Raw genomic sequence first — 25,210 nt, 5'->3', positions numbered from 1 at the left:
ATGACGTATCCTTAGGATACGTCATCAAATTAAACCCCGGAAACCCTTTAACCATTACTACTTTACAAGTATACAACAGGAAACAAACAAAAGACAAATTAAACAACCAGCAACTAACAACTAAACAGATTTTATTTTCCCTAAGAGATAGACAGAGTTTCCTAAGTACGGTACTTTCTCCATCCATAAATATTTATGCGCCGAACATTTCCTATGTAATGCAACTACACAAAAACATAATCCCCAATTATAGAAATATTCAATGTGACGTCAGGTACTGCAAACATTACCAGATGTATCACAAAAATACCAGAAATGAACGCGCCTTGTAGAATTCATTACCAAAATAATGTTTCTGCCTACTCAACAAACGTAACCTATGACACATGAGGAAAAAAAAGTGCTGTAAAACACTTACAAAGTATTATTGCATAAAAGTTGTGTGTTTTTCGCCTCTTTCACAACTGTAGTAAGATACAGCCAACCCTGCAGGCTGCTGCAGTATTTACAGAGGACCTTTCACCGCCTCCACCCATCTAAGTTCTTATCATTTGATAATAGTCTCTGCTCCACTGACCAGCACAGATGAAATATTTTGCTTTACCCTCCACCATTCCAGAGCAACAAGTTAGTTTTGGTGCCTGATGTGCAATTTGAGCTCTGCGATGTCAGAAGGGCGGTGTTAGGCAGGGGGCGTGAATCCTAACTCCAATCAGAGGCAGCCAGTGTCAGCGATCAGAATCACACCCCCTTGTCTGCTCCTACCTGACACCGCCCACCTGTCAGTACAGAGACTAAATAGCATAGCAGGCACCAAAATTAACTGCATTAATTGCTCAGGAACAGTTGGGGCTAGAGAAAAATTGCCTACCGTGCCAGAATCAGTGGAGAAGCACTTATTAATCGAGCTGGACTTGTTGTAGGTGGTGAAAGGTCCTCTATAACGCCACAGTGTATAGGAGAAAGCATTGCATGATTAAAAGAACATCTATAATCCTCTGAGCCAACACTATGCATAAGGGCCGGTTTTAACAGAGAATTTTGTGGCAGGGTCTGCCATGCACATCCACTGTAGAAATGTTCTTGCTGTGCGCAGAGAACTTTCCTAGCTTCTACTCTCAATTCACTTCCCTATGAGGTTTGGGCAGAATCCGCCTGAAGATCAGAAAGGATGCTTTATTATTTGAAGCTAGCGGATAATAAAGTGTCTGTCTCCACTGGAATGAATTTGAGGTATACTGTATTTGCATTGGATTCTACTGCAAAAATTCCATTGTGTAAGCTTATGCTAAGGGAAGAGGTTGTCTCATGGCAATTTAGGAGAACAGAACGGATTTTCACGATTTTCATTTACCTCGATGATCAGCATGAAGGATGATCAAAGACACCTATGGCGTATTAGTAATGTATCAAATGTATCTCATTTACCATGAAATGTCTGACACATGCTGTATACACCTGAAGGTCACCTCTCTGCACCGTATTCGTATTTTATCGTGAACTAGTAATTTGTCCAAACCCATTTCAGTGCCACACACTTTTTTGTATTAAAGGGAACCTGTCACTGACAAAACACAGTGCACTCTGCAGGTTATGAAGTGGGGGAAGTGAACAGACTGATATATAGGAGTCCAGTGGGCGGGTCCTTCTCATGATGGACAACTACTGTATATTTGTATGCATGTACATACAGGAAAGAGAGTCAATCACTGAGCAGCACCTCCCACCAAACTTGGGGAGAGTACAATGAAATAAAAACAAAATAGAAAGGTAGATGAATCTTTTTCCACAAAACTATATCAATCTGTTTCTCCTGCTTTATAACATGCTGCCCGCAGAATGGACTGCTGGCTTGATGTGACAGGATCCCTTTAAGGCCATACAGCTTAGTGGAGGTATGTGGGATGGCGTGCCTGAGCGTTAACAACCTATTGCTTTGCTATGGTTTATCAAAAACTTTTTTTTTTTTTTTTAATTTATCACTGTCTGTTGTCTGCTTGGATGATCCTTTATAGACACGCCTCGCTACATGATGTCTAGTAGTAGTGTGCCACCAATGGGGCACAGACACTATAACTGTTATAATAGGGACAGGGATCCAACCTCCGGGACACCACCGATCAGTCAGAGCGCGCTGCAATATGAGGCGCAGCCGATTGTACTGATGGGCCATTGTGTATCTGCAAGGAATCATTGGGCTGAGGTCAGACCACTACCAGTCAATCATTACTAATCTTTCACCACCTCTGCCAAGTCCAGATCTTTGCATCATTTATAAGGTGCAGCCCCACTGATTCTGGGATCAATGGAATTTTGTTCTCCAGCTTCCTCCGTTCCCAAGTAGTAAGTGCTGTTATTACAGAGGCTAAACAGCCATATCATGCACCAAAACTATCAGATGGGCAGTGTCACCAGAATCAGCCAAAGGGTGCAACTCTGACACTGTCCACTTGTGATAGGAGGTCTGAATCACATCACCTGCCTGAGACCTCCTACCTGACAGTAGCATATCAGGCACCAAAACTAACTGCAACAACTTCTCGGAAATGGTGGGGGCTAGAGAAAAAATTACAAATGTGTTGGAATCAGTGGAGTGGCAGCTAACGGATCCTAAGTAGTGTAGTGGGTGGAGGTGGTGACAATACCCACAGCATGCAGTGTCCATACATATCCAGTCATGTATGACACATATCCAGTCATCTATGGCAATACCTTTATGCTGATGCAGAGAAATATACAGTATGAAATCTTCAATCTAACATTGGTTTTAAATGATACAATAAAAGTGACCTGGGAGCTATGGATTTTATAGGTATAATATATTTTATGATATACTAGCCACCTGTTATGTACAGAAGCGGTGAGACATGAATGCAGACGTCTATCCTGCAGGTTGCTGAGCGACGTAGCCTTGAAAATTTTCATACTGAATGCTTAAAAACCTATTGGCGTCAGTGATGTGCCGTGATAACCTGATGCATCTGTATTCTCTAAGACAGTCAGTTAGCAGTGTGCTCACAAGAGACACTTCAATGACAAATTCACCAGACACAAATCTGTATTGCTATCAGCTATTAAAAGGAGGAGAATTCTCAGAAAATAACCAATCTAGCCACAATGTCTACAACAGTGTCACAAGACTGTAAATGTACTCACCATTTTTTCTTTCTTTAAGGGGAGGCAAATGTTGGACTGACTGCAAGGACAATTCCTCAAAGTCATGGGCAACTGCTTCACTTTGGGGGCTTGGAGCCAGATGGAGTAGAGAGCCAGTCTCATCCTCCTGGGCCTGTCGATGCTCCATGATGATAAAAGAGGAAGGAGGAGGAGGAAAGCAGAGTTCACCTTTTGCAGGACAAGACTGTAAAAGAAGGGAAGTCGGTAAATAGATAAAAAGTCACAAGCAACTGCAGACACAATTTTGATGCAGAACTCTGAAGTCAATGCTGGAGCACACCAATCCCTTCATTATTTATGTAGGTATAACGCCATACACAGGCTTGTAGGGCTACTGCACTTCAGTCTGTTCACCTGAATGGTCTGAGCTGCAGTACCAGGTGCATCCACACCCATACATATGGCGCTGTAAATAAACAATGTGTTTGTCCCTTCAATTTGCTACTTGTTGAGAGTCCAGGGAGTCAGATCATGATGACCTGGTTGTCCAGGATAACCCCTTTAAAACCAAATCTCCCATATAATGTTACAAAGTAGTTTTTTTTTAAAGGAGCACTCCAGTGATTTTTTTTTCCACTCCTTATGTTCCTGTTCCCAGTATTTCAACCAGTATTACCTTATTTAATAATACCTTTCAGTCCGATCCTTCAAAAAAAAAGAGCATATACACAATAAGCATATAGCATGAAGATATTTGTGGGCACCATAGGTCAGATTTAGTACAATGTCCTAAAAGAAAAACTGGCTTAGTTGCAACCAATGAAAACACAGCAAAATGAAATCTGCACTGCTATAGGCAAGGCCTCCAATTTTGGTTTTTGACCATTTGACTAAATAAACCTGCCTCTTTATCAAGGCCTCCAATTTTATAGTTAACAGATGACAATACAGTACAGTAATGTAAATGAGCAAATGCCTTGCAGAGCTCGGGATCATCTTCGGTGCTGTGTGGCACACATGTGCAGATGGCTTTCATGTGATTATACTTTTAGTAGTTTAATTACACAATATTAAGGGAATTACTTAAGAAGGACTGACATGTGGGCTATTGGCACACTGCAGTTGTGTGCGATCCAACAAAAAGGACAAAACTGAAAAACTAAAATGAACAAAAAAAAAAAAAAGTGGCTCAAAATACAACATAAATACAAGCAAATTATGTTTAAGAAGAAGACTCCCCATTACTTATTTATGACATACCACCATTTATTAAAAAACAGATTAGAAAAAAGTAATTTATGTCTTATTTTCTGATTGTAGATTTTTTATTCTATTTTCTGTAGTATTATAAAAGCGGCCATCTTGCTTGAGCTTCTCCGCTGCTCTGTTAACAGCATTTGGTGATATACAGCATCGCCATGGCCATAGGCAACAATAGACTGGAGCAGATTCATTGAGGTCTATGGAACAGTTTTCAAGACATGCTCTGAGTAATGAGGGCGAGTAGATAAGCTGTGACATCACCTATTGCCAGCAGTGTATGTAATGATGGGTTACTATGAGGGTTATCTGTAGAGATGTGAACTTCTATTGTGATACTGTCAGTTTTGTTTGTGATGTAAATTCGGTCACTGCTGCAATGAAAACCTCTTCAGAATTACCAAGAGTGAGGCTGTTATTAGGCTTAGCGGACAGAATGGAAATTGCAAGATACTGTACTTCTTTTTAAATACACATAGCGATATAGAAAATGAAAAATAAAAAATTATTTGAAAAAAGTAATTAAAAAATAGGCCATAGGGACTAATTGGGTATCTTCTGAGGAAAGCAGAACATAGCTGACTGAGTCAAAGGGTTACAGTGCTTGATAAAGATTTAGAGATTGCAGGGTCGATAAATTTGCAGTAAATGTAATTATAATCCACATTATAGGTTATGTTTAGCTGACGCTGCACTTCACAGAGGCTAGAAAAGAAGACACTTTAGCATTCTTTAAAAATTTCTGCAAGGCCCAGAAGTAAGAGAGGCCAAATTCCAAGAGTGGAGAGATGGGTGACGCTGTAGACTGAACACTGAGGGGACAGGAATGGAAACTCTAACAACTGTGTATGCAATGTGGAGGGGACAGAAGCTGACAAATACATGGCTACTCACTTTACTAAAACGTTATACTTGTAAAAAGACTGTAGTCTGGCTGAACGTACGAGTCTCTGGTGGTGGACATCGCTCAACGAAGTCGGAAAAGGACCGACGTTCTCAGGATTGTGGGGTCTCAACAGTCAGACTCTCACCAATCAGGTATTTATCCTCTATCCACAGGGGATAAGTACAATACTTTACGTGGCACGATCCCTTTAATGAATTGGTGGATCGTTATTGCTTCTGACAAAAGCTGTTAGCCACTCATGAGGAGTCAGAGTTGGACTGAGGCCTAACAACTCCACAGCCCTGTGCTATACATTACTTACTGTGTTTCGTAAAACCCTTCCATAAGCTGTTCAAACAAAAAATAATAATGTGTGTGCATGTGTATATATATGTGCATATGTGCATGTGTATTTCTCAACACCCGTCTGTATAGTAGGGAATAGACACAAAAGCATTTCCTCTACAGTGAGTGTTCACACACACGAAGCTACTTAGGCATTCTGGTGGCGTAGGAGGCCACCATGCAGCTGACAATTAACACTCTTCTTTGGCGGATTATTTTGCACCCCGGCACACCCACTTTGATTATAGGCTTTTAGGGACTGTATTGTGACGAAACCTATGCAGGGCACCAGGGCTAGAAGAAGTCCCATTCTGCATCAGCTGTAATTAGATTTTGGAACGTTGGGCCAATCTGTGAATCTAAAGCAAGTCTATACACATCTGGTTTAATTGCCGTAACCAGGAAATTGGCACATGATATGTGACTGTCAGCGAGGCAGCAATCCGCATATCATGTACTGACACAATGTTAAATGGAAATTAAACAGGAAAATCTGGTTTTCACCATAGACATAGCTGACAGCCATGCATAACTGATCATTATTATATACAAAGGACATCTGTTATTGGCACAGATACCTTTCTATAGGGACATCTACAACAAGCTATCATGGAGATAGAGTTTCGGAAAAACAATCATGATCATGACATTGTTGCAAGCTTAATAATGAGTAATAACATTATTGAAATAACATTATATTAAAAGGGGTTTTCCAGGCTCAAAATACTGATATCTTAAAAGGGATTCTATGACCTGTCCCAAGCCTATTCAACCATCGCCACCATAGTACAGGGCGCATAGCAGTGATAGACATCATACTTTTGTTACATACATCACTTTTGTAGATTTACAGGAAAAACAGCTTTGGCGTCTTATGCAGGAGCACTGTGGGCGGGCCTTCACATAGGATGGGTGATGTCATAGCAGTGGGGAGGGGGATCAGCTCTTACTGCATGGGGAGGGTGCAGGTTGGAGATGGTAGGGGGTCAGAGAGGGAGTGGATAGCCCGTCGCCATTTGCATAAGACTTAGGAAGGCATGTTATTTATGACTGTAATGTCTTCTGTATCATGGTGGTGGCTGTTGAATACTTGGAGGAGGTGCTAGACTAATTTGTGTACCTAAACTTTCAAATCAAATGAAATCTTGTTCTGAAATCCACTTTTTGACAGTGCCAGCAAAAAACTGTGCGCCCCTTCTCACTGGAATATGAAGGGTTTTTAGACTAATGCACAATGCAGAGAAGCTGAGGCTGGATGGGACATTATAAGACTTATAACAGTGGTGTCTTGTGAAAGAATAGATTCTTGGCTTTCATACGAAACAAACTTCTATCTGTATTATTTATGGAGAGATATCCCCATCTGAAAACACAGTCGGGACTGGGAGCAGTTGTAGCTTTGTATTGCAACTTAGACTGAGAACCTCATGTAACAGACCACCGCAAAATGGCAGTGGAGCATGAACAGACAGCGTATAGCACAGCGTCTGATGCCAGAATGTCAGGCAGCGCCGCACCTCCCATGAGGCGACCTGAAGCGACCGCTTTTTGCTGACCTAAGCCAGTCCAGGACAAGCTGTCCTGGACTGACTTAGCGTCACCGTCTCGGCAGCCCAGCACGGGAAGCGAGTGGTGGATTGGGGAGACCCTGTGGACGCAGCGCTGCTCCAGCGGCCTCCCCTCACGCTCAGGCAGAGAGCAGGTCCTCTCCCTGCCTGCTCTCTGCCTGCTAACACCGCCCTGTCCACCCCGCCCCCTTCGCTCCGGCTTTCTGTCGTCCGCCTCAAGCGGCATAGAAGCTAGGTTCACCCCTGATGTCAGGAAAACATGAAGAGGAGCGTGAACAAAATTAACTAAGGGGCAGTGAAAGGTTATGATATGGGGGTACTCGGAGCCCAGGGGGAACACCCACTGTGCTCCATGAGTGTAATTTGCATATTGCAATAAACAGAAATAGCGGGGAGAAGAGGAGCATGAAAGGTAGGAGTAGAATAGCCATTAGTTCAAAAGGTGATTTTCTAATGATGGACTCCCTTTAGGAAAGTATTGTTAAAAAATAAAATAGAATACAAAAAAAAAAAAAAAAAAAAAAAAGAAAAGAAATGAAAATCTGAAAAATTGAGAAAAGATTGAAAAATTAAAAATCTCCCCCGTCAAAGATATTTTGTCACCTGGGATAAAATGTGTAATATTTACTACTAGTCGCAGCCCATAGACAAAAGTTTCTTAAAGGGATTCTACCATTAAAACCTTTTTTTTTTTTCAACCTAACACGTTGGAATAGCCTACCTACGTCTTCTTCCAGCGGTGGCTTCAAACTTCTAGGCCTCGGGCCTAGGGCAAAGCCGACTGCGCATGCCCGTGTCCACAAGAAAAATGGCCACTTACACAGTATTGTAAGCGGCCATTTTCTTGTGGTTGGCGGGCATGCGCAGTCGACTTTGCCCTAGGCCCGAGGCCTAGAAGTTTGAAGCCACCGCCGAAAGAAGACGCAAGAAGAGGACGTTCCTGAAGAAGATGGAGGCGGTGCTGGAGAGTTCTCTCACAGTATTGGGGACGCCCCCAGTGCTGCGATAGAACTCATTTGCATACCGATGGAAAATGGGATTTCAAGTGAACATCGACACGGAGAAGACAACGAAAGGTAGGAGAAGAATAGCCTTTGTTAAGGCTATTCCGACACGTTAATGAGAAAAAAATATGCTAGAATGATAGGACTCCTTTAAAGCAGGAAAGTATTGTTAAAAAAAAAAAAAAATGAAAAAATTTAAAAATACCCCCCCCAAAATATTTTTTCACCTGGGGATACAATATATAATAGTTATAGCCACAGAAAGCTGCCATGTCAGCAGACAATAGAGGAGAATGTGTAGGCAGCATATGTAACACTCTGAACGTACTGGCTACTCCACAAGCCGCTGATGGAAGATATAAAACATAAAAAAACAATATAATGTCCCTTTCCCTCTGGTATAACTAAAGAGGTTGCCATGTGTGCACTGTAAAAATGCCAGCATAAATACATGCAGATGTAGATTCTATAGCTCTCAGGCATGTATGGCTCGTGTTTGGTGCGGAAACCCGAGGAAACGTACAAAATGTTCTTTTCTGATATAGCACACAAGAAAGAAAAGATGGTGTCATAGTATCCACCTCCATTATTATGAGCACATTGCTCCGTCCATGTAATCTGCTAGACTCTGTTTGCAGAACTGCTTAGAAACAGCCTCGGATTAATATACTACAGAATAGTGCCCTCCAAGCAGTGCCGTGATGCAATACACTTTGTTCTGGAATATGGAAGTACTCTCAAAGGAAAACAGCTCTTCAAGTAGTTAAGCATGTGAAACTGGAGCGCTATCATTGAGCACTTCAGTACACCGCAAATTTTTTTCTATATGAAAGCAAGCTTTAGGATTAGGACAGTTCGGTTTAGTATAGTATCTCCTTTGCAATACCAATAGGATCCATAGAGACAATGGTAAATCCATAGCACTACCCTAGATGCTGAGACTTGTAAGATCTGTTTGTGCTGGAGACATTTTCTTTATTCAAAATACAAGGTCATACAAGAGGCAATTCTAATAGAACATGGAGAGTGTACCATAGCCTGCAACGTTGGGATTATATGGTGCTTTACATACTCGCCTGTCCCCGATGCTCCAGTGTCCCTCCGAACGCATTCTGGTCCTGCTGCTGAACGGGTCTATTCTGGAGTTCTGCTAAAGTCGCTGACTGGCCCCGGATTTATTTTTCACACTGCCCCTGGCTAATTTAAAAGTTAGAGAGAGTGTCCAATATTGCCTGGACTATCCAGACAAAATGTATCCTGGTTCTATTAAATGACTCAGGTTCTTGTGGAGTAAAAGCTTCTAAAAGGGGCAGGTTGGCAAAAGCAATGCAATGGGTCAATCATCATATATGAAAAGCGTGGGCAAAATATATTCCCAAGATTCTTACAATTGTCGGTACTACATTTATGCAATGTCTAGTGAAACGACTGAGCATATTTAAAGTGCAAAACTGAGGGCCCAAACCTGCACATGTTGTATGAATTCAGCTTGCATGTTCTGTGCCCCAGGTGAAGAGCTATCGGTGCCGGGACCGTCGCTCTTCACCTTCAGAAGGGCGTTTCTGACAGTCCTTGCTCACAGCAGCGTCTATAGCGGGGAGGAACGCCCCCTCCCCTCCTGACAGCACTCGTCCATAGACCAAACCACTCGTCCACAAGTCAGGACAGCTACAACCAGCCAAGGTGGCCAGGCACCTGCACGTCTTTCTACACTGAAGTCTATAAAAGTTACAGGAGGTACTGAGGACTGTCAAAACCTTAAAAAATTGCCCCGTATCCAGTGAAGAGGTTTTGACATATTTTCTGTCTGCCCATAATTTTGGAGATCTTATCTTTCCTGTCACATAAATTACAGGAATGATCAGCCATGACTTGTGCTTATTAGTATAATTACTGACCTATAAATGGGTTTCAACCATTTGATTTATAGTGTTTAATGGGTTTCATTTACCGTATTTTTCGGACTATAAGACGCACCCAGGTTTTAGAGGAGAAAAATAGGGAAAAAAAATTTTCAGGCAAAAAATGGTAAAATATTTAATATATGGGAGTTGTAGTTTTGGAACAGCTGCAAGGCCACATTGACAGGTGACCCTGCAGCTGTACGGGGATGTATAGGGCGTTTTTTTTGTGGGGCCAGGTGTAGACCGGGCATTTTCAGACACAGGGATACCTAATGTATATGTTTCACAGTAATGTTATACTTTTATATGTATTCTAGGGAAAGGAGGTGAACTTTTATTTATTTTATTTTTTATTATATTTTTTTTAAGGTTTTTTTTTTTTTTTTTTATATTTTATTATCCCCCGCCTAGGGGGCTTGAACCTGCAATCATTTGATTGCAAGTCCCATAGACGGCAATACAAGTGTATTGCCGTGTATGGGAGATTCTATACATTACTATCGCGGAGGGTCATAGACCAGCCGCGATAGTAATATATATCTATGACAGGCCTGGGAGCCTTCATTAGGCTCCCGGCTGTCATCGGAACAGGCCGGCTCCTGCGGCCTCGCCGTGCAGGAGCCGGCCTGCATCACTAAAGGTATGAGGCCGGGGGGGGGGGGGCTAACTAACTGTCGGGACCTGCGGAGGAGCAGTGGGTTTGCAGCATGGCCGTGCTACTGCCACCGCTGGTTTTCTTCAGCGGCAGTAGCGTGGCAATCCGCAGGCCCCGGCAGCTAAGACAGTCCCCGGCATCTGCTGTAATAGACCGGCGGATGCCGGGGAGTGTCTTAGCTGCCGGGGCCTGCAGTATTGTCACACTCCTGCCGCTGAAGAAAACCAGCGGTGGCAGTAGCGCGGCAATCCGCAGGCCCCGGCAGCTAAGACACTCCCCGGCATCCGCCGGTCTATTACAGCAGATGCCGGGGACTGTCTTAGCTGCCGGGGCCTGCAGATTGCCGCACTACTGCCGCTGAAGAAAACCAGCGGTGGCAGTAGCGCGGCCATGCTGCAAACCCACATTCAGACTATAAGACGCACCCTCATTTTCCTCCGAAATTTGGGGGGGAAAAAGTGCGTCTTATAGTCCGAAAAATACGATGTAATGTACGACAATGTCAATGAGCTAAAACTAATTGCATTCTATTACATGTAATCTCAAGAGCCTACCCAGACATCATAAAAAATTACGTCTTTATGCCGGTATATTAAGATGGACTAAAGTTTTAATGAAGCAATAAAAGGACAAAATTCTGTCTGGTGAAGGGATAACTTTTTTGCAGCAGTCAAGTTTCAACCATGCTACATACGATCATAAGAAATACAGATATTTCCCATTTGGTCTCGCACCTAAAAGGGACACAGAAAAGGCCATGTGACTGGTAAAATTTGGCCTATGATGGGATATACAAGTGCCGCTGTGATGTTCATCCCTGGCCTTAAGGGGATTAAAAGGGTTGGCCACTTTCTGACCAATATTGCGAGGCAAATATTATTTGTATAATCAAAAGTTGTACAATTAACTGGAAGGGAAAGAGGTCAGTATGGTCATGTGGTCAGGCTCAGTAGTTTGGGAAGGGCCAGTAGTGGGCGGGATAGCTAAAGAGACAGAGAGAGAGCTAATGTCTAAGATACATAGCAGGAAACTGAACCATGGAAACAAAAGCAGAAGATACCAGGAGCTCCCAGAGACACCCAGAAATCACTCAAAACACTGCTAAAGGTATATGTGTGCATTTATTAATAGCTCTAACAGACTTTAAAACAAAACAAAAAAAAACAAAACAACAAAACAACAACGTTTTTTGCCTGGAAAACACCTTTAAGTGGCTTATGTAATACTATTGGTATTTTTTTATCTAGTCTCAACTATTGCTTCTGCTTCTTTTAATACACCTTGTTCGTTGGCGTACAAATACTGTATTTCCTAAAATAAAGCTTGAATTCATTTAAAAAGAAAAAAATAGGGATGGAGGATCTCCATTAGGTCAAAAGCGCAAAATTAGAAGGTCCAACGTCTAAATTGAAATAATTCCCTCGCTTGCACACTGTGTTTCTTTTCCAGCGAAAGAGAAGTCCAATGTTTTCCACCGCAATTTCTCTGGGGACTGAACTGCACTTACCGGCCATACTGTCTCTAAGTGACTAACAGAGGGAGCAGAACCTCTTGTTCCTTCCATGTGTTGTCTATGGCAGACTTCAGCTAGCCTCCACCAAACAGCTCAAAGACAATTGAGAGAAATAAAGCCTGTACGGTGCAAAACACAACAGAATACCCTCTTGGTTGTGTTCTACATCCCTCGAAAGCCATAGTGATCACAAATCGTGCTCCTCCTTGTGTATCCACATGTATAATGGCTTATCCTGAAATGGTTCCCAAAAGGTTAGGTAAGCTTTAAAGGGAGTCTAGAATCACCAAAGCCACTAATGTGTCACTTAGTGACAAAGACACCCTGTTTGGGTCAGCTAAATTAGCCGTACGGTGTACCCAGCATGTGCCATTTCCATCTGTAACCCAACACTGCCCCTAAAAGAGATAGAGAAGTCTCCATATGCAGCAATCACAAGCGAAAACAGAGGCTGGTGCTCTCTGAGTTAACCAATCACATTTATTTATTTATTTTTTTATGTAGATTGTGAGCCTATATAAGGATCACAATGCATTTTTTTTCCTATCAGTATGTCTTTGTAAAATTGGAGGAAATCCATGCAAACACAGGGAGAATATACAAACTCCTTGCAGATGTTGTTCCTGGTGGGATTTGAACCCAGGACTCCAGCGCTGCATGGCTGCAGTGCTAGCCACTGAGCCACCGTGTTATCCCGAATTTATCACTTTTATATGCCACTTCAATGACCATTCTCACAGGGGGAGCAGCTCAGCAGTATACTTGCTGCCAAGCTGAATATGGCCGTACACATTACATGTATTTAGGTCAAGTCTATATGTTTGAGACCAACCAACCATCTGATGTGTATGGGAGCCTCTCAGCTGTACTCTGATGGTACATGTCAGGGGAAACAAGGGTTGACTATGTTGCATTGTAATAAGTTCACTTATATAATTCAGAACATATGCATTGTTGGTGACAAGAATTGTGCAAGTATATGGGGACATTGAGAGAGAGCGTGAGCGTACTGTCAACCAAGAAGCTTTACAATGTGAGAGGTCAGTCTAAGCCCCCTTGATGCTGGTGTACACCCTTCCACAGCCATATCGCTACAGTAACAACCCTACGTACAACCCTGATTTTGTCATCTATTGATCGTGTACCACCATGTTTCGTTCTCATGGAGATATACCCCTGCCAGGTGTCATGCAGCGGCTTTATTCCCTAACCGCGTTTGGGAGACATGCATGTTTGGCCGAAACAAGTGTCCATGGGTATGCAGTTTATATAATATACATGGTCAGCCTAGCCCCCTAGGCTCGGGACTACATCCCTCCAAAATCATATCAGCAGCTCTAGTTACAGCCGTGATCGTATCTTCTCTGCAGGGTTATATCAGCTTGAAATAACTAAATAATTTTGTGGTAACATCAAATATCTCACAATCTAATGAGATCAAATTTCTTTCCATCAACAAAAGACGTGTGTGCAGAAGACACTTGCTTCCCCGAAGCCCACCCTATGGCATTCTCATACTTTAAATATTTTATAATCTAATGCCTGGTCATCTGCGCTTCTGGGCAGCTGGCCGCCACTCAAGACTGGCATATGTTCCTCAGCAGCAAGAAGAAAAAAAAAAATAACAGAACATTTGGCGAGATCTTCACTTTGGAGTGTTTCTTTCCAGACAACAAACTTTCAAACTATTTTTTGGAGAGTAGCGATTTCTGCTCTAAACCGTAAATAGCACACTGTAATAAGTCATGTGCACGGCTAAGGAATGGCACGTAAATAGGCCAATGAATGGTTAAATCAAGGTGCAAACTTACACTTTCCCTGATTTCTACAGCATCATAAGAAGCTCATTTGTCATAGGCTACATAGACATCTGCATAAGAGATACTCCCTCTGCTGGATCCAGCGCTGTCCAACACTTTCTTCTGGAAATTTTAGGGTGGCTCTGACAACTCCACACAGCAAAGTGTAAACCCCGACAAGTACAGCGCTGTAGGATGGGACAGATAACAGTAACGTTCTTACTTAACCTGTCGCCAAACCTGTCTTAGGTAACCTGTCGGCAGGTTTGGCACATCCTAGATCAGGGCTTCTCATACTATTACACAGTGCATAACAAATGCCACAGTGCATTGCCTATAATGCCCCTAAGAACACCAAATAAACTGCAGGACAAAATACCACCACACTACTGGTATCACTGGTAGAAGCCTTGCCCCCCCTCCCCCCAACCCTCCCCTTTCCTAATAGCAGGTAAGGTTTCCCCCTTTCCACCCCTAGGTGCTTTACAGCAGAAGTATCCCAAATAAATCTTCTAAGTCATTCCCCAATTACATGTCCCCCTCTCCCCGCAACAAAGAGAGGAAATAAGAGAAGAGCCTCCTATCTCCAGGACCAATCTGCAACGTCTCTAGATTAGAGGAGTCGGCATGAAGAGTCCAAATGAACTGCTGAAGGGTCTGTGGACTTTTGCTTTAGGCCCCATGCACACAACTAAGTGTGTTTTCGATGTGGGGCCAATTTGCAGTGACATCTGAGCGCATTCTGTGACGCATTAAGGTATATGGGGTCTTCCCATCCAGAATGGATCTTAAGCTCCCATAGACATAAATGCATCATGGAACACTTGGATATCACTCTAAGTGTCATCTGAATGTATATTGCAGCAAACTAGGCCCCACATGCCAGAGATAAGACATGGACGAAATGAATGTTCTATGCCATTGATGTCGGGCACAGTACAACTTGCGTCAATGTGCATGCGCAGAGTACTGCTGTCAGCTTTACAGCACAATGTGCATGTGCCCAAAGCTGCAGGAGATGAGTGTATGTGACTTCAAAGTTATTTATTTTCGTAACAAAGGGAAAGGTAGGATTAAGATTACCAGGTGTTACTCCAAAGTGGTGACAGGTTCCCTTTAAAATTCCAAATTCAAGAATAATGTTATATTTATGTATTGTATTTCCCATACAGATGTCTTCAAACTCAATGTATAGACTGACCTTTCCATTGTACACCAATGCTCAGTATGCCTATGTACTGCATTATATTTCCTGCAAAGCAAATTTTGGCCTCTGGTAACTCGGGGTGAAATCTGTAAAGAAAGTTCAGCCGTCCTGGGGATGTGCTAGGGCTTTGTGTTTGCCGTCATGCTTTTATCCAGATGCACTGTGCCAACCTATCCAGGCACTTGGATGTGAGCACTGGCCCTCTGCTGAACCTGATGCCAGCTCTTATCGCAGAGGTCAGCCAACTGCTCTGCCAGTAGCGGAGATTCAGTGGCACGTCTCCTGCACTGACATTAGGATAACACACAAAGACAATACAAGGTTGTGTTATCATGAAACAAACAGCGGCAAGATTCTATTCAAGTGGTAAAAAGGTTAGGACGGGATGTGACGTTTTATTTTATTAATACACCTTTTATTTTGGGCCTGCACAATTATTGACTATATATCTAAGCAATAAAATGTGAAGCATGCATCTTTTCAGAAATACTTCTGAATTTCCTTTTTATAAGATATTGCATAAAGCCATATACAGACTTAATGAAATATATTCCTTTAAGCAAAACTTATTATTCAGAAGAATACACTGTACTCCGTGCCATTAAATAGATTCCTGCCAATGCGTCTTCCATAAGCACCCACACAGTCCTTCAAACAGAATCTGAAGGTTACCATAACTACACTTTTCTATTACATACAAAACCCCCTCATATGACTGGTTCATAGATTGAGCTCAAATCACATTGCAACAGTTCAGTGAACACGCAGCTCTGCATCGAGAATCATAAACGCCAATTCCACCAAATTTCGTCTCCTATCATATCAATGGCTTGCAAAACGTATTTTTATTTTTCTTTAGTTTTGGACCAGACTTTTAGCTTTTATAGATAAAATAAAATAATCCAAGAATATGCAAATCTGACTTCTATGATGTAATTAGGAAGTCAGTGCCTCAGGCATGCACACCAATAGAGGGCGCTCACTGAGAATGTGGAAGTCTATCTTCCATGATGTAATTAGGAAGACAGAGCCTCAGTCAAGCGATCCAATAGAGGGCGCTCCCTTTAAAGAGGACCTTTCACCATATCCGGGCACATGCAGTTCTATATATTGCCGGAAAGCTGACAGTGCGCTGAGTTCAGCACACTGTCGGCTTTCCCGATCTGTGCCCGGTGTGAAGAGCTTACGGCCCGGTACCGTAGCTCTTCTATGGTCAGAAGGGCGTTTCTGACCATTAGCCAGAGACGTCCTTCTGCCTCCCGGCGCCTATCACGCTGTGCTGTGGAGCGGGGAGGAACGCCCCCTCCCCCTGCTCACACAGCTTGTCCATAGACGAGTATTATCAGGAGAGGGAGGGGGCGTTCCTCCCCGCTCCACAGCACAGCGTGATAGGCGCCGCGAGGCAGAAGGACGTCTCTGGCTAATGGTCAGAAACGCCCTTCTGACCATAGAAGAGCTACGGTACCGGGCCGTAAGCTCTTCACACCGGGCACAGATCGGGAAAGCCGACAGTGTGCTGAACTCAGCGCACTGTCAGCCTTCCGGCAGTATATAACACTGCATGTGCCCAGATATGGTGAAAGGTCCTCTTTAACATCATGCCGACCTTCTCAGAGACAACCCTAGTCCCACAGTGGGGAAATTTCAGTATGTTACAGCAGAATAGTAATACAGATACAGGATAATACACAGTAATATATTACAGAAGTAGACACACATATGCTGAGAAGAGAAGATATACTAGGAGTCCATAGCAGCTAAGGAACAGAAGAAGAAAGAAGGAAGACTTCATAGTCATAATCATTAGTTTTCTGTGCGGAGTGATCTTCGCTTGGTCTGATGTAGATTATACAGCCTGGTCGCGGTTGGAAGGAAAGACTTGTGATAGCGCTCCTTCTCACACTTGGGGTGAAGCAGACGGACAGAAGATTTGTGAATTTCAACCTTATTACTACAGGGGAACTCCATGGGGCAGATTTATGAAGACTGGCATTATTAAACACATCACCAGATTTCTGGCATAGGCAAAAATAAAGGACGAGGCCAATGTCCCCTACCCCTGCACACCCTCAACACGCTTCCTTTTCAGGAAAGTGACAATAGTGATGCAGAAAACAAAAAGTTGCATCATTTTGCACAAAATTCGATTTGAACCAACACAAAAAAACAAACAAAACATAGCACTTTGTATACCTTGTGCAAAAGAAAACATAATAAATCTGCCCCCTTTATTCCATTGGTGAGCAAGATGAAATGAGAACAGGTGTTGAAGTGTCCTCGGGAATCCCTGATTGGGGCTTAAAGGGGTTGTCCATTACACACACATATCACCTATTCACAAGATAGGAGGACGGGTAGACAATAGTGCCCTTGCACTCTCCCTGTCAATGAAACACCAGCACTCTTGCGTGTCTGGCGCTCCACTCCCTTCTGTGGCGGTGCTACCAGTCTCAGCAGCCCCATAGCAGTGAATGGTGCGCTAGTAAGACAAGCATACTGGAAATTCCTTCACATTTTGGAATTTCACATTCAGTCCCATGTTCTCCCGATCACTGGTTCGACCCTCAGTGATGGAAACCTTGGTTGGAAAATATCATGCCACGGGAAAAACTAAATGAATGAGACCGAAGGAGGCCATACACATTAGGCCGCATGCACACTTCTTTGTGTGGGTGCTGATTTTTTTTCATGAAAGACACTTTCGTCCGAGTGCCTTCTATGATTTATTCATTTACATGGCATAGGACAGGACATGCTGTATAACTAGCAGGTCAGAATGGAGCATTAGAATCATGGGGCCTAAGGCTTGGTTTACATCAGGTTTTTAGCAATACGGTTCATGACTCAACTTTGAGGGAAAAAAAAAATAGTATGACCAAAAAACGGATGCCAAGGAAAGGACAGCTATTTCCCATAGGCTATAGATGTATTGCAAAAAATGGACAGAGGCCTACATATTTCTTATCACTGAAGTATATGTAAAATAGATGTCCTTTCTAGGAGGCATGTATTGTAAAAACATGATGTAAATCTAGCCTTCGGTGAACATCAGCAAAACCCAACAATTGGCAGTACTGGCAGAGCTTTTAGTATGTCTGAAGGGGGTCCAACTCTTCCCAGACAGTAAATTTTGGGGTAAAGAAGGATAAAGCATGTTGTATTTCATCTTAAGAGAAATAAGTTGCCATCAGAGGTTTACTGTCCTATTTCTACTGAGAACACATATGAACTTGGAACGTACCTTTGTATATTTGGGCCAGTAAGAACATCTGTGAACCAAATTAGTGTTTGGCTTATGACTGCCTAAGGTGAATATCGGTGATGAACAAAACTGCATGGACTAAAGATGACCAAGAAGCAGGAACCTCAATACAAAGTCACTGGCCAACCGGGTTGTAATCTTCATGAGTTATAGAATGTATTAGTCAGGAAGGAACGTATAATACATAAAAACCAACAACCCAAACGATTAGCAGACATGGGCAAGCATCTATAGGGTCAGTCTAGGCAGAAGGCTAGAACTAAAAACATTCTATTATGTGGCACCTAAGCAGCAGTGACTAGGAAACTACCGTAATATTAACGTCAAGTAGGAATTCTAGGTAAGCTAGACAATGTCAGGGTTGACAAACCAGCCATTGATGTTAAATTTTGAGCAGAGTCAAGAGAAAGATCAACTAGTAGCCCAACTATCTCTTTGGATGAAACAACCACAACAATTCGGGAAACATAATCAGATTTGATAGGGAGCAGAGAAAATTCATCCTCTTTATAATGTCCAATTAAATGTTCATTAGCCAATTGTTATGGCCAACGTTTCGGCTGAATACGAGGCAAAAAAAAAAAAAATCCAACACGAGATAAAAGCCTTAAAGTAAGACAAAATCTCTAAAGTCAGTAATCGCATAAACTAATGTGCTGTGGCCAATTAATGGCAGATAAACAGGAAAAACTATCAAACCGGAGGATGTGGGAACCTAAACAATGATGTATTATCCCAGCTAGTAAGGGATCCACAAGCCACTAAAACACCCACAAATTAACTCTATGATGTGTCAGTATCTACCGTATATCAGCCACTATTTTTTGTACAGTTATGTGCATTGCTCTTGATGGGTTTACTTTCAGAAATAAGCAACACAATTAATATGCAAGCCATGCAAATGAGCTACTTACTCATCGCCAACAATAGGATTAGGATTGTGAATTGCAGATCTGTCGTTCATTGTGTTGGGATATAATAGTATCACATAATTGAACTATTAATTAAATAGTTAAAAACGTGTCCTTGGCAATAACTATTCATTCCCATTTCCTTCCATTCAAATTCTTGTTACCAAGGCATTTATTAAACATTAATAATTATAACAATCTTTACATTTCTAAGCTATTGTCCTGTGACCTAGGTCTGAAGTACGAGCAATGGAATCTGTTAGAGTTTTTGGGTGGTTTCTTTACTTTGTTGGTGCTTTGTATAAAAAGAAAATTTAGTGGCAAGTGAGCAACTGAAATGTGAACACAGCAAAACCATATCCTGATGTGGCGCTAAGCCAAGGCACTCCCGAGTATATGAGAAATCCAATTGCATTTGATCAGATTACAGTTTAACAGCAGCTACCACAGCTTTTATTACTTACAATGGAGTTACAATCCTCAACCAACCTTAGCGTTACATCTTGGAGAGCTTCAGATTTATCTGTAAAATGTCAATAAAGAAAGGGAACCTGTCACATTGAACATGCATCCCTTAGGCCTCCACTAAATATACTCTGAGGGTCTCATGAGACCCCAGAGTATAATAGTAGTACATGGGTGACAAACTCCCCAATGTGGGTTTGGCTGAACCTGAAATGGTTAGTGGGATTATTTTTAAAAATTTTATTAATGTGAAGACCACTCTGGGACATTCTACTATGTGGAGGTCCAATCTGAGTTATTATACTGCGTCGGGGCCACTATAGGACATTATACTGCATGGTGCCCTATATGGGACATTATACTGCATGGAGGACTGGTATAGGATATTATACAGTGTGGGGCCAGCTATCAGAGCAATCTTTGTCATGAATGGGGGCAACAATTTCTTAATATCCTGAGGTCCATGGTATCCTTAACCCACCTTGGTGTTAAGTAATGAATGCAGTTTGCAACTCGTTCCTTAAACATCACAATTATTTTACATGCAGAGGCCATTATAGTATGTGTGGATGCACTGAGGGGCCATTACATAATTGTTAGATTCGGAGCTCCAACCAGAGGCAGCCAGTGTCAGAGCTCAGAATCACACCCTTGGTCTAGCCCTGCCTGACAGTACAGAGAGTAAATGGCATATCAGGCACCAAAACTGACAGCGCTGATTGCTCAGGAATTGTGGGGTAAGAGAAAAACTGTGTCAGAATCAGTGGAATCAGCAGCTATTAATTGAAGTAAAGAGCTGGACTTATTGGTGGTGGTAAAAGATCCATCTGTAAAGATGGGCATATTTTCACTTACGTTATATTATTATTGAAGCACAAAACGCACATTTTTTATGTCGACTATTTTACCATGTTTATTTTTTTTCAGTGATGAAGGCAAACATTGGACTTTTATACAAGACACATGGCTGTCACATTCACTGTGGAAACAGCCTTTCATTTTAATGTAGTCACATCTCATCTGTCTGAGTCATCCTCATTGAACTTGTGCAACATACTCCGCAATTGTGAGTTTTCGGGGTGACAAGGTTATAGGCAATCTTAAGTAAACAACATCCTGCAACTATGAGCCAAAGCGTCTGGGATGAGTCAATAAATTAATCTGTAAGACAGCCCTTGGCAATGCTGTGCGGCAGCTGGTTTTGATTGCACCGGGCCCATGTTTATATAGGATGGGTTGCCTGTGTGTCAAGAGCAGATAATAAAATTATCTTGAAGGGACTATGCTCAACCGAGTGCCAAGTTACAAAAATAGAAGAATTGGTGACGGCACCAAACAGTGTACAAAGGCTCAACAATTCCCACCAAGACGGCATTGACTATATACTCTATAGAATCATGATGACATGTTATTCAATAAAGAATCCAGCTTCCCCTCTACTAAACTGGGAAATTCGGTAGATTATTCCTTCACGAGCTATAAAAATGTATTAAGTCAAACAGTCTGTATAAATCTGATGTCATTATCTGATAATCCCTATGTTATTCTCTCATGAAACTCATAGAAGCCCACAGCATCTCAAGACGTAAGTGAGGCCACAAAATTCACTCCAGCGCTACGATAACCATCCAGGCTGCCCTAAAGACACATAGTGGCAGAATTCTAGAAAAATCTGTGCATAAAACTAGTGTAGATGTCTAAAGCTTAGTTCACACGCTATTCCACATGTGCATATTCTGTCACGGCGGGATGCTGGTGCAGTGCACGGCATCCCGTCGTGGCTTTCCACTCCGGATTAGGCCCAAATGAATGGGCCTAGTCCGGAGCGTGCTGCCGCGAGGTGGACACCGCACATTACTCCTGAAGAAAGGGCAGCTTGTTTCTTTTTTCTACTATTGGCAACATGTCGCTAGTGGAAAAAAAAAAAGAACACTAGCGGTCTACATAGACCACCATTGTGAGGGGGCGTGGATTCCGTGCCAAAATCCGCCCCCTCTTGCCCCGTATGAACGGGGCCTTACTCCACATTGTTGTAGACACCATTTGCAGCTTGTTAGACAAGGAGGTATGGCTTAGCGGAAAGGTGTGCAGTTTAGCAAGAAAGTGGCTTAAAATGCAACACCATGGATCAGATTAAACCAACAAATCGGTGGTTTAGAGTTAGACTACACAGGTCTATAAATGAACCAGATTCATCCCCCACAGCTTTAATTGACATTTCCCATCATTTTCAAATGTATTGCACTAGAAACTGTGATATCTTATAAATGATGTCACATTTGTGGAAGTCAGCATACAAGCTGGCGTGTCGGTCATACTTATCCTCCAAGCCTCTTAAAATAAACAAAGAACAAACACTCTTTGTGTTTTTCATGTTATTTTTTAGAACTGTTTGCTTGTTTGTGTATTTTGTTTTACTTGTCTTTTCTTTTTATATATATAGCACTGAACCTTTTGGGTATTAAATTGTTAAATTTAAGGATGCTTTATGTTCGCTCTATGAACCTATACCTTTTTGAAGTGTGTTTGACTGTTGGAGAAATGTGTGGATATGCGATTGAGGTTTCTGCTCAGCCCAAAGTCTGTGGTAGAGGCAACGTGTATTTGGGGTCTGTGGACTGTGTTGGGGTGCAATTTCTGTTCAAATTGTAGTTTGAGTGAATGCAAGATTGACTAAGTGGAGTGAGTTGCCTCCTGACAACAGCACCCAAGTCATATGCTAGGCCTTTCTAGGAAAATGATCGCTGCCAAGACAGGAATAACTCCTTTCCAGTCTCAACTCCTAGGGCTGGACTTCCGATAACAGTCGAGATGAGTTACACTGTTTCCATAGCTTCACGGTTAGGGAAACAGTATGGTGAAATGTGCTTTTGTAGCTGCTGTTGCCCTCTATAGAGTCACAGAAACAGTGTAGTGCGACAGTATCGCAACTGCTAAGCAATTTGTGCAAGTATTGGCCTGGGGATCAGGACTTGGGAGCGGTTACTCCCCTCTTGGCATTGGTTTGTCAAGATGGGAATAACTTTTAAACTGCTCCAGCCATTTCTCCTTTTTAGCTTGCCCAGTGACCGTCAGCCAGCAGCTGTACAAGGGGCTGGGGTAGCACGGAGGAAATGCCAAAGTGACTAAAGTCACTTCGCTCCCAGCATTAGTAAGAGTCCACGATCTATGTTATTGCACATCCTAGAAACATGCTAAGAACATGGTGGAAATACTCCTGCAAAATAGGCAAGGTCAATTTCAAAGAGAAATTATTATTATATTTTAATGAGAAAATTATTTTGTTCTAAATCTAATCTTAAACATTTGCCGAAAGTACAATTTGCTCCCATCCTATACCAGGTGAAGTACGGATTGTGCTACAGGCTGAATGTTCAGACCTTGACTAGAACAAAGCAAGGAAAAGCTTAGAATTACATCTAAGGAAGGAACTACAGATCTGCTTCCTGCAATGAACACGTTTTGTTCCCAACTTCCGAAATCAAAGAAAGGAGATATTGTATGTTTTTCAGGTTAAGAAAACGAAGTTCATAAAATAAAAAAAAAGAATAAATACAAAACTTCATCAACATGACTTAAAACCCGGAATAACCGGTGTTTAGAAGAAACAGATCATTCAGTTGTCTTCACCAACCACCGGCTCTTTTTGTAAGATAATCAATTCACAAGGAACAAAGTTAATTAATATGCGCCACAGAAAAAGACTATGCAAATAAGTTCTCCTTGGTGGAAAAGGAGAATTTTCTCTAGTGCCACCTTAAGGAAGGCAGGGCAAGGAACAATTGAATGAAAAAAGAAGGGTTACTGTAATGGACCAATATGGGAGCGAAAACATTTGCGTCCTATACAAAAGTGACACGTGGCTGTGTCTCACAGATACAGTTTTTGCTGCGCCACATACGCATGGAACAGTTTGTCTGCATACAGATAGAGGGTGGAATTTATTATTTGGTGTTTTTTGTGTCTTTCTAGATGTGTGCACCTTTTTCTGAGGTTTATTTCTATGCCCCTGATTTATTAAAAAGATGTACAATGTGTAATAAATCTTTTGTAAATTCACCGTAACATAAAGATGTGAGTCAACTGCTGATATCTATTTCAGGTTTTTTTTCTACACTATCCATGTAGTCGGTGCAGTTGTGACATTTTTTTTTTTTTAAGAAAATGTCCCAAATTATAAAATGTTAAATATATATAAGTGACAAGCCTTGTGTAAGGGTCATGAAAATGGGTGGAAAAGAAAGTTAAATTCTGTGCATAAAGTGTTAAAAAAATGGAGCCTCTGAAAAGAAAAAAGGGCGCAAGAAGTAAAGTTTTATAACCCCCCACCACCACCAAATTTGATTTTCTCAGCAACAACCCTGCACTTTGTCCCCAAAAAAGTCTTATATTCATGAACCACCCCTGCAACAGCGTATAAGTGGTTTAAGGCTAAGACACCACGTTCCGCAAAATCAGTAGGGAAAGCATAAAGTAGAAAATATGTCCCTCATGTATTTAATTGGAGAGGGACATACTCTAAATAGCACAAGGTAGGTAGCGGCCCCATTACAGAATTTGCAGGGGGGACCAGGTGCTTGAAGTTATCTCTCTGGGTCTGGCCCCAGCATCAACATGGATTACTGTATTATTCAGACTATAAGCCGCACTGGACTATAAGACGCACCTAGGTTTTAGAGGAGGAAAATAGGGGGAAAAAAAAATCTGAAATGGTAAAATATTTAATATATGGGAGTTGTAGTTTTGCAACAGCTGCAAGGCCACATTGAGAGGTGACCCTGCAGCTGTACGGAGATCGATAGAGCGTTTTTATTTTGCGGGGCCAGATGTACTTTTTAGTTATACCATTTTGGTATAACTAGACCAATCGCAATAGTAATATAGCAATGACAGGCCTGGGAGCCTTCATTAGGCTCTCGGCTGTTACCAGAACAGGTTGGCTCCTGCGCCGCAGGAGCCGGCCTGCAACTTTAAAGGTATGGGGCTGGTAGGGACCGACCCCAGGGTGTATGCTACACTTTGGGGGGAAGGGGGGTTAAGTTTTAATGCCTGCAATTAGAATGCATTCTAATTGCGGGCATTAGCTTTGGGCCTCCGCGTATAGCGAAGACCCCTGTTGCTATGGTGACCGCTCTGCAGCAGAGCGGCCGCCATTATTCTTACAGACCTGGCATCAAAGCCTCCCCGGTAATAGAATGGCGGATGCCAGAAAGGGTTTTAGACGCCGGCACAGGTGCCGGGGCCTGCAGCATTGCCACGCTCCTACCACTGCAGGAAGCCAGCAGCGGCAGGAACATGGCGATGCTCCACATTT

At 42.3% G+C, this 25,210-nt stretch overlaps 1 protein-coding gene across 1 annotated transcript in view; it reads right to left on the bottom strand.

Moving 5' to 3' along the window:
• MRTFB (myocardin related transcription factor B) overlaps positions 1-25,210 on the bottom strand; it is a 200,679-nt gene that overhangs the window by 116,845 nt on the left and 58,624 nt on the right. The window contains exon 3 of the mRNA XM_075285771.1: positions 3,157-3,361. Within this exon, the coding sequence (XP_075141872.1) occupies positions 3,157-3,304 (148 nt within the window). The 5' untranslated portion in view covers positions 3,305-3,361. The remainder of the gene's footprint in view (positions 1-3,156; positions 3,362-25,210) is intronic.

This window comes from Leptodactylus fuscus, chromosome 8 (genome assembly GCF_031893055.1).
Source record: "Leptodactylus fuscus isolate aLepFus1 chromosome 8, aLepFus1.hap2, whole genome shotgun sequence".
Classification (NCBI taxonomy): Eukaryota; Metazoa; Chordata; class Amphibia; order Anura; family Leptodactylidae; genus Leptodactylus; species Leptodactylus fuscus.
This window is presented reverse-complemented; position numbering and strand designations above follow the sequence as displayed.